We start from the raw sequence: 9,635 nt of genomic DNA on the forward strand, positions 1-9,635 counted from the left end.
TTTATAACATTATTTAATAATAGTACTCTATGGTGTAACCACAAAACAGTTAAAAAATATACACAAAGTGATGCAGTCAGTTGACAATATATTTTTATATATTTCATATATTTTCAAATAAAAAGAGTGCATGGTTCAAAGGCTGCTTCATGTTGCAGTCTATAGAGCATATTATAATGTATTGATAATGATGCTGGCATAATACAATACTTAACAACTTCATTTACATATCCACAAGTCTTCAAACTACTATGAGTACCGACCAAGCATATTTACAAAAATGTACAGAAAATGTCTTAAACCTATCATACTCGGTCAAAATGACCAATAAGTTCTCCCTGATTTGCACATATACCAACACAATATTCTCATTTCTTAAAAATGTTATACATCTCTCAATCACAATCGGGTGATTTAATATTGACATGAAAAAAGCAAATGATCATTTTAACAGGGAGCACATAGACCACTCATTTAGCTTTTCTGTCACTTCTATAGAAGGACTTTATACTGGCTGGATGCAGAGTCAAACGTCATCCTTGGTGAAGGTGTGTACAGACTCCTTGCATCTGGGTTGGAGTGTGTACTTGGCTGCCTTGTGGGTTGGGAGGACCAAGTGAAGAACAACAGGAAAGGAGGTGACTTGAACCAACCAAGGAAGAACTCAGTTCATGTACTTTTTGACAGTTTTGGAAGCAATAGATCAGTCGAGTTCAAGGGCTTTCGCCTCCTGCTGAGCCCCCATCCCTTAGTGATATGTTTCATTGCCCCCTCTCTTACAGCATCACACTCGGTCCGTCATGCAGAGGCCAGTGTCTGTGGCTAAATGAATGGGGAAGCAAGGAAGCTCCCCGAAAGCAAGGCATCGCAGTAGGACATTGGCCTTGTGCTTGTTTAAGGATCTATGCGGAATGCTAAAAGCTTATCAGAGTGCTGGTTGTTCAGGGTCCGCAGGTCAGGCAAACGGAGCAGCAGCTTTGGGAAGAGGGTGCTGTCGTCCGGTCTGCGACTTGTGATGAGCGAGCGCAAGGCTTTTATGAGGTTCTCTTGCAGCTGCTCCACTGCTCCCATATCCACTATACCAGAGCGATCTGCGGAAAATGAATTAGAAACGCAGTTTAGACAAATGTGTTTCATGTTTCTTTTTGGTTATTTGTGTGAACAAGTGTAAGTCTTACCAGCTGAAACCAGCACAACAGCCATGAAAAGCGCCATCTCATCTGGCTCCAAACCAAGAGATCCTAGCTTCTCACTGAAGTCAAACATGGCATCCAGTAAAACGCCCATGCCCAGCGCTCGTAGTGACGCCAGGGAGTATGTCTGTCTGTTTAGAAAGGTTACACTCCTCTCCTTGGCGTCAAATAATGAGCAGAATCTCACCATCAACACCTGCAAATACAACAAACCCAGATCAGCAAATACTCCAGTTGACAAAACTGAAGTTAAGCGCACAGCATCTGCTTTGATTTACATACCTGGAATGTGCCAGATTTGAGTAACATGACTTGGTCCTGTTGGCTTAAGGTCTGGAAGCCTGGGATGCTCTTTGCAAACTCCACTACTTCTTTGACAGCTGGGGTAAAGCACTGCGAGAAAGACTCCCACACTTCCTGACTGGAGCGACTGGCTGGAGCCACCGGACAAGAATTGAGTGGACATGCCTGTCACAGAAGATAAAAAGGAAGATATTCAATAAAGGGACATTCACTAATATGGACATGAATTAAATGTGCTAAGAGGCTTACCAGCACTTTGGCTCCACCATTTAGCTTCCAAGGACAGGAGTTTTGATTCTGGGAATCAGTCTTTTGACTGGGTGCATAGGGCTGAGGCGAAATGTTCCCACTGACTGGACACTGATTCTGATTGGTGAAGCTGTACTTGGACACATTGATGTTGTTATTGATGGTGTTGTCATTATTGGTGGGGGCGACGGGGCACTTTGAGGGGACATTGTATCCTGACGTCAGATCCCTCTGGAATGTGTGCTGTGCATTGGCCGTTGTGTGTGGTGGGGAGCTTTCCTGAACCGGATTGTTCTGGAAAGAGGTGCCGTGGTTGCTGTTGCTGGCTGGCCTCTTGAGAGGTTTCTTCTCGCTGTTGATTAAGCCGCTTTGGTATGACTGCCTGATGGAGCCCGCTACTTCGTTCGTCTGGTTCTGTGGGCTGCAGCGGGTGTCGGAGGGAGGTGACACCTCCATCTCCATGGAGGCTGATTCATTTAGACTGTTCATGTAGCTCTGCATCTCATCCAATAGTCTTTGCTTCTCTCGTTTGGGAATACGGCCAAAACGCACAGCTGAAGGAGACCAACCAAAGAAAGAGCATCTTCTGTTAACATTTGTCTCACAAGAATCCATTGCACAAGCTAATGTATAAAAGTGGTTTGACTCACATTTGTCAAACCACAATATGCACTTCATTTGACAGCTTCATCCTGCCCTTCAGCATTACAATCTTCCCTCCCCCACTTTTGTTTACTGCTGGCTCCTACACTGACAGGCCTATTTATAGCAAGCTATATGCTACTGCACCTCCCCCAGTCTCCCTGGCTTTCAGCCTCAACATTGAGCACTGGCTCTCTTTTGTAAGGAATTAGGTCACTGGGTCAAAAGCGCTAAATATGATGTTATTTTTGAAGTGAATAAGGAGAAGGTTAAAAAGGAGGTGCAGATTAGAAAATTAATTGAGTTTGGGATCAAATGTATGTAAAAAAAACAAAACTCAAAGATGTGAGATTAAAACAAGGAGCAACTAAATTGTAGCAGATTTGCCTAGAACCATCAATCACTTCTATTGGACGGGTTCTAATAATACAGCTACCCTGTGGTGATTTGCTGAATTATCAGGTGATTTTTCACTCGACAGTAACTTCTGGCTTTTTGGGGTCAAATAAAAATACTTGCCCCCAAAAAAGAGATGATTTATCATCACTTAGTTTTCCCATATCCCATGAGGTTGCAGTCAGGTTAAGCATACTGCATGCACTTTAAATTTGAGCAGACTCCCTTTTTTAATGATTCATCAGGGGTAAAATAACCCAATCTTTCAAATGACTCATGTGTCAATGTAATATAAGATTGAATTAAATAAAAGGTGAGACTCTACATCATGCTGAATGTGTCATCAACGACTCCTGTGTCCCAGTTTCCCAAAATAACTATTAGCCACTGTCTCTTATTGACTAATGACTACTGGTACTTTCAATCTCCTTTAGCCATAAATCAGGCAAATGTTAACCGATGTAGAAACATAAGAAAAGGAACAAGGGAGAATAACGGAGAGAGACAAAAAGAATAAGAGGATGTGTTGTTCGAGGTGTAACTGTACATGTGTCCGTAATCAGATTTTTCGGTAAGGAACATTAGTTTTTCCCACACACATTAAGTGAGGGACAGTAAGTGTGACTGCCTTGAGATATAGTCACATCTTCAAAATATAAATACAGGAGTCAGGGCTAGCAATCGGGCCAAACAGAATGTTATTGTATTCTAATTGGGTATGCTTGACCTTTCTGGTAAAATACCCCAAAAGAACTGAACCGTGACCTTAAAACAGAGGTATGTACCGAACTGTGATTTTGGCGTTACATTGTGGAGTAGGCCTTCCTAATTAAGTATCAATTTGATCCAAAAAATAAACGCGATGCTCTCCTATGTGTCTGCAAATGGTCGCTCACCATCTCTGGACATGCCCACGGAGAGACACTTCTTAAAGCGGCAGTGTTGGCATCGGTTTCGGTTCATGCGCATGATGAGACAGTTTTCATTCTTCACACACATCTTGTAGTGGATATTCTGCTGAATGCTGCGTCGGAAGAAACCCTGGAGAAGGAAGCGAAGGAATGTAAATACAGTTTTTATCTATAATGGAAATGTACACACTTGTTCCAAGAACTGGTTGACTTAATGCTGTGTTGTTGATGCTCACCTTGCAGCCCTCACAGGCATGGACACCGTAATGGAACCCAGATGCGATGTCACCGCACACCTTGCATAGAAGCACCATCCCTCCAGTTTCTGTGAAGGTTGAAATAGATACGTCGTTTGAGAGGAGAGTTCAATGGTTGACTGCCGGGGGGTAGACAACAAAGGAGAGCACTTACTTGGGAAAGTGCCAGTAAAACCACAAGGTCTTTTGGCCACCGTGGGGTGGTTGTAGGTTGCTGATGACACCATTGCAACGTGGGCAGCTGGAGCATTGTTCACCTCGGGAAACTGGAAGACCATTTTCGGGGAAGGCGTCCCTCTCCTTTGTTCCCCTCCCTGTCTCATGGCCCCAATCTCCTGAAAGGAAACACCCTCTGGGGACGAGGGCTGTGAGTGGGAGGAGGGTGACTGTGTCTGGTATCCACTGGAGGGGCTGCCAGGACTTGGGCTGGCACTGCCAGAGGAGCCGGCATAGAGGATGACACCACCTGCAGAGAGAGACACAGGGGGGCAACCATTTAGTTGACCTATATTTAAATGTTGAGTAAGGTTCTCCTGAAATATTACTTTTCTCAGCAAACCTTTGAAAACTCATCATGTTTTGAGGTACCGCAGAGACGGGTTATTCTGGTTCGTCAGACAGAAGTACTATAATTTGGTTGTTCACGTACGATAATGCGTATTTGTTGTTTGAAACATTTGGTTTGGTATTGAGGCATTTTCCGGCCTATTATTACTGCGCACATTCAAAAATATCAAACCTCGCAATGTGGCGATTGAGATTGTAAAAGCTGTGGTTGGTCAACTTTTTTATTAAAATCTGTGTCAAATTATGTTTTTGTATTTATTAGCTGTGCATATTACATTTATGTATATATTCAAGTGTTTCAATGAGTGTCTTATATGTTCAAAAACATGTGCCACAGGCAAATATGTGCCATAAATTGGCCTTTTTCTAAAGATGTCGGATTAAGTTGGAAATGCCCTATGCCCAGATTGCATCTCCCTTCCAGCCCCCTTGTTTTGCAGCCACAAGTTGAGGGACTGTGCTCACGTGCAGGCTGAGCCAGCCAACTCCCTCCCTGCTTGCTTTCACTTCATCACAATCCTTACGCCTCCCTCCCTTCCTTCTGCATCCTCCTCCCCTCCCACCATCTCCTCCCTCCCTCCCGCTCCTCTTTGGCTCCGAGCATGCGGACCCATCTATCCGCCAGCCACCTGACCGTGAGCTCACATGGACTCTTGACACAGTTCCCGCCCGGCTCACAAGGCTGTTTTTGCGCAGTCTCGTGTAGACAACAGCAGCAGTACAATAATAAAGCGCTAGGGCAAGATCACGTTGGAAATGCAGAAGGCAGAGAAAAGCAAGAATGTCAGGCACGACTGCCTGGATAACACATTGTTGTTGAACAATAACTTTGAATATTAAAACGATATATAGTGACTATATAGGGGCCTTTGTAGTATTAAGTGATAAGGATGTAAAACATATTCCCTATGACCTTTTTTAAGGCTGACTTTATATTATATTTTTAGCTGTAAATAAAGCAGGAATTGGGTCATATTTAAACATTGTAGCGTGCGTCTTTACTTTTAGATGTTTAAGCTCAAAACCTGTCACACTGCTATGGTAATGACCAGAAATCCTCTTGTCGCAGGCAAGAGTGTTTTTACCCTTGGGTCGTTTTTCTTTTTATATCTAATGGCCTTTACTGATCCGAGGATGACAGATCAGACCTCCCCTTGCTCGACTACTCCCTCTCCTTGAGGAAACATGTGCTGCATTTCTCTGCAGCTTTAAGTGCCTCCCTCCTTTAATTCCCCCGGCTTACACGTGTCAACCTAGAGCGGCAAGGTAGTCGAGGCTCCCTGCCGTGTGTGCGTGCCTACGTGACAGCAACCCCACTGTCTGACATCCAGTGACCTCACACGCTGATGTCGCATGTGTTGAGTCACCCGAGTCTGTGTATGTGAACAAGTTCAAGTTTTATGTAGATGTGTATCACCGGCGCGGAAGACACACCTCACATTCACGTGGTGCACACAGTCTTCATTCACACCCATCCCTCTCGTGTCAAAACATCCCTCTGTATCGTACTTCCCGGAATCCGGTCTGACTATGTGTGTCAAAGCCAGCTCTGGCAATACGGCGCCGTATAGTCAGAGCACAGGTTGAAACATGTGACCTGCGGCCTAGCAATGACTCATAGGAGCTATAGAATAAATAAAACACCCCCGCCTCCCTCCCCTTTGCCAACTCCTAATGACTTCCCCTCTCGTGTACTCCCGCCTCCGAGGCATCCATGCATGGTGAGCGAGCATCAATGTCATCATGTGTGGGAGAGAAACCACCCCCTCCCCCTGACCACTGTTTTTCTGTGAACATTTACAGTTTTGCATGGGCGGTAAGTCCCACTGCACGTGGACAGGCTGGCCTTTTGCGTGTGTTTATTTGTGAAAGGATGCTTCTTTAATTGCAAGTAAAGGGCAATGTGGTGACTAACCCTCCTGAGCCTCCACTGATCTCGCAAGCTGCTACGTGAATACCTCCATTGCCAGACTTAATACGGATATGACATTTAGGTTACGACCTACTGGGGAGGCAGGTTATTCTTGTTTGTCGGACATAATGTCTATAATTTGGGACAATATCAATGTCATGGACTCTCGACGCATACAGTAAATCCTCAAAAAAACACTAATAATGCCTTTTTTTCAACCCAAACACAAATATGCGGTGATCTACTGTAGTTGAGTGTTGGGTAAATCAAAATAAATGTTCACAGCAGCGCAAAGTCTATTAATTTTATTTAGAAGTGTATCTACAGTATACAATACAATAGATGCCAGCAACCCTGCAAGCTGAAACGTGTGCAAGGTGATGCTATGGCTCCTGCAAGTCAGGTGCAAACAGAAAAAACTTAAGTAGTAGCACAAAATTGTAATGTGTTACTTTACAACAACAATAAGACTAACTACGGTTTAATCCGCATCAGTGCAGCAACTAAAAATAATTCTGGAGGTAAACATACACTTTTAAAGCCCCTTGACCCACTTACCAAACTAGCACACGTGCAGTGGAATCCCAAATTAGTATTCGGTGGTATTGATAACAGTAGCATCAGTATTGGGTCAATACTCGCTTGATAAGCTCTCTTCTATGTTTATTTTCACAAATATGTTGGGTTTTTTTCCAATTTATTCAAGAAACCTCAATGAATAATCTACTGTCGCACTGTAAATTATCCAGATTACAGTATCGTTTGAATGAGATCCAATACTAGTTTAACATATTCTAAGTAACAAAGACTTAATGTAGAGTTATTTGGACACTAGGGGAACATAAGGGTTAGGGTTATTGTAGTTTTGTGTTTGGTTATGTACAACAGACTATATTCATTAAGTGGTATTAAAGGGAGATTCATATACAACAACTTCCTTACTTAGTAGTATAAAGCAATCATTCTGAGGCTATTGAGGGAAGACTCTTAGTCAATAAGGGCATGCAGAATAAGGCAATAATAAGTACTTAATAATGACTAATTAAGAGCCAATATGTTACTAATTTGCATGTTAATAAGCAACTAAATAATGGTAAATGGGTTGTACTTGTATAGCGCTTTTCTACCTTTTTTTAAAGGAACTCAAAGCGCTTTGATACTATTTCCACATTCACCCATTCACACACACACATTCACTAATGGTGAATATGTTCCCCTTACTAAAGTGTTACCCCTAGTTTTGCTTTTGTCGACTTATTTTTCCACGCTTGAACTGCTCTAATTTGCCCGTTTACTGTATTCTCAGTCAATGACAAAAATGTGCAGAGGAGGAAAAAGGAGCGCCGTACAAGGGGCGGGGCTTGGAGAGGGGAATCATGCGCCACACGTGGACCACGAGGTTGTGTGCACGTGCTGGCGCGCCGTGGGCGGAGCCTGTTGCCTGCGTGTTGAAAATCCGCCGCATGATACTTTGATGAGTTTTTTTTTATCGCCAGTGAGACAGACATGACCACACCAAACCATGAAGGGCGCTCCTTTTTTAATAGCTCCATTGGGATTTTTTTTTTTTTTTTTTAGAGGCGCCCATGATTGTTTTCTCGCCTCGCCATATTGGGTGATAGCTGCGTGACGTACGCTTTTATAAATAAAGCAATTGATGGAAATTGGCTTGAGTTCGTTTACATGCACGTCTCCTAAAAACAGGTCATTCAAATTATTATTAAAAAAAAAGTATTTTTTTTTTTTTTTTAAATATAGTTATTCTATTCACACATTAACCTTGTAAGAAATGAAATATTTTTTAATTAAAAAAAAAATAAAAAAAAAAAGTGTCTAATGGTACTCACCACCTGGGCTGTTGTCCATGTTCCCGAGTAGATCGATTTGTCTTGGTTCGCTCAGTTCTGTAATATCTAAAGCCTCTTTCAGAGTAGTCTGGTAGAAGCAGGCGAAAGACTCATGGAGAGAGTATCCCACAGACGAGTTGTTGCTGAGAGGCAAAAAGAAATGTTCAAGGTCCTGCTGAGAGTCTGTGTGTGTCTCCTCCAAAGGCTGTGTGACACTGAACCGCTTGTACAGTCACCATGATACCATGGCTACAAGTAGTTTAAACACACCCCCGCTCATCAATAAGCAACACGCGTCCTGAAATAACTAGCACGTTTTCAGGTGCCGGAGAAATGTGACCGGGTTTTTTTCCCTTTGCTCCCCTTTCGCGAGCGCCCTCCACCGCCTGCTTGCGTATCAGCGACGCCCCACGCTACGGGTTGCCCCGTGCTCGGCCTCTCATTGGCGGAGAGCCTGGCGTGGACGCAGCCCATTGGTCCGCTCCCACATTTGGAATGCGGCCTTAAAAAAAAGAAAAAGAAAAACACAACCCCACTGCATGTGCGAGAGGCATGTGAGTTGGTGCTGCCCTACTGACACACATTTTATGCTAATAGGCGGCCCGGGCTCGCCCGTGGGTGGGGGCGGGCTGGGGAAAGACGGGAGATGGCAGGAGAGACGTCTCACTTGGTTGGAAAATCTGGGTGGTTTTCAGGGAAATGACATGAGAGGATGTTTCTTTCAACATATCGCATGGCATGTTTTTGTTATGTTCATTCACGCAATGTAGACACACGGCCTCATGCTATTGAATGGCAATTGGGACGACATAAAAACAACAACAAAAACAATGCAATTAACAGTGCAATACATTTTAAAGGTGCAATATACACATCACATCTTTCATATAATCGACAGTATTGCCGATTTTCTTAATTTTTTTAAATGTTCATAACATGGTCACTAGGGATGTCTTTAAATGCTTTAAAGATTTAAATGCTTTAAAATGTAATATCAGAAATTATCGGTATCGTTTTTTATTATCTGTATCGTTGTTTTTTATTATTTTTTTATTTTTATTAAATAAACATATAAAACACAAGATACACTTACAATTAGTGCACCAACCCAAAAAATCTCCCTCCCCCATTTACACTCATTCACACAAAAGGGTGGTTTCTTTCTGTTATTAATATTCTGGTTCCTACATTATATATCAATATATATATCAATACAGTCTGCAAGGGATACAGTCCGTAAGCACACATGATTATGCGTGCTGCTGGTCCACTAATAGTACTAACATTTAGCAGTTAATTTTACTCATTTTCATTAATTACTAGTTTCTATGTAACTGTTTTTATATTGTTTTACTTTC

General features: G+C 42.8%; 1 protein-coding gene across 1 annotated transcript; it reads right to left on the minus strand.

Annotated features, from left to right (window-relative positions):
* Nucleotides 1-8,770, minus strand: nr1d4b (nuclear receptor subfamily 1, group D, member 4b). Its single transcript, XM_061923691.1, has 8 exons — nt 8,278-8,770; nt 4,106-4,417; nt 3,931-4,019; nt 3,680-3,824; nt 1,746-2,299; nt 1,476-1,661; nt 1,179-1,389; nt 1-1,091 (listed from the first exon to the last, which is right to left on the minus strand). The coding sequence occupies exons 1-8, from the start codon at nt 8,294-8,296 to the stop codon at nt 895-897; spliced, it is 1,713 nt and encodes a 570-aa protein (XP_061779675.1). The 5' UTR covers nt 8,297-8,770; the 3' UTR covers nt 1-894.
* Between the last annotated feature and the right edge of the window lie 865 nt (nt 8,771-9,635).

The sequence above is a fragment of the Nerophis lumbriciformis genome, linkage group LG28 (assembly GCF_033978685.3).
Source record: "Nerophis lumbriciformis linkage group LG28, RoL_Nlum_v2.1, whole genome shotgun sequence".
Lineage (NCBI taxonomy): Eukaryota > Metazoa > Chordata > Actinopteri > Syngnathiformes > Syngnathidae > Nerophis > Nerophis lumbriciformis.

Bases quoted from the DNA above. Each gene is read 5' to 3' on its own strand.
- nr1d4b (XM_061923691.1), bottom strand. The intron at 4,020-4,105 runs GTAAGTGCTCTC...CAACCTTCACAG, and splicing joins TTTTACTGGCACTTTCCCAA to AAACTGGAGGGATGGTGCTT. The intron at 1,390-1,475 runs GTATGTAAATCA...TTGTATTTGCAG, and splicing joins TCAAATCTGGCACATTCCAG to GTGTTGATGGTGAGATTCTG.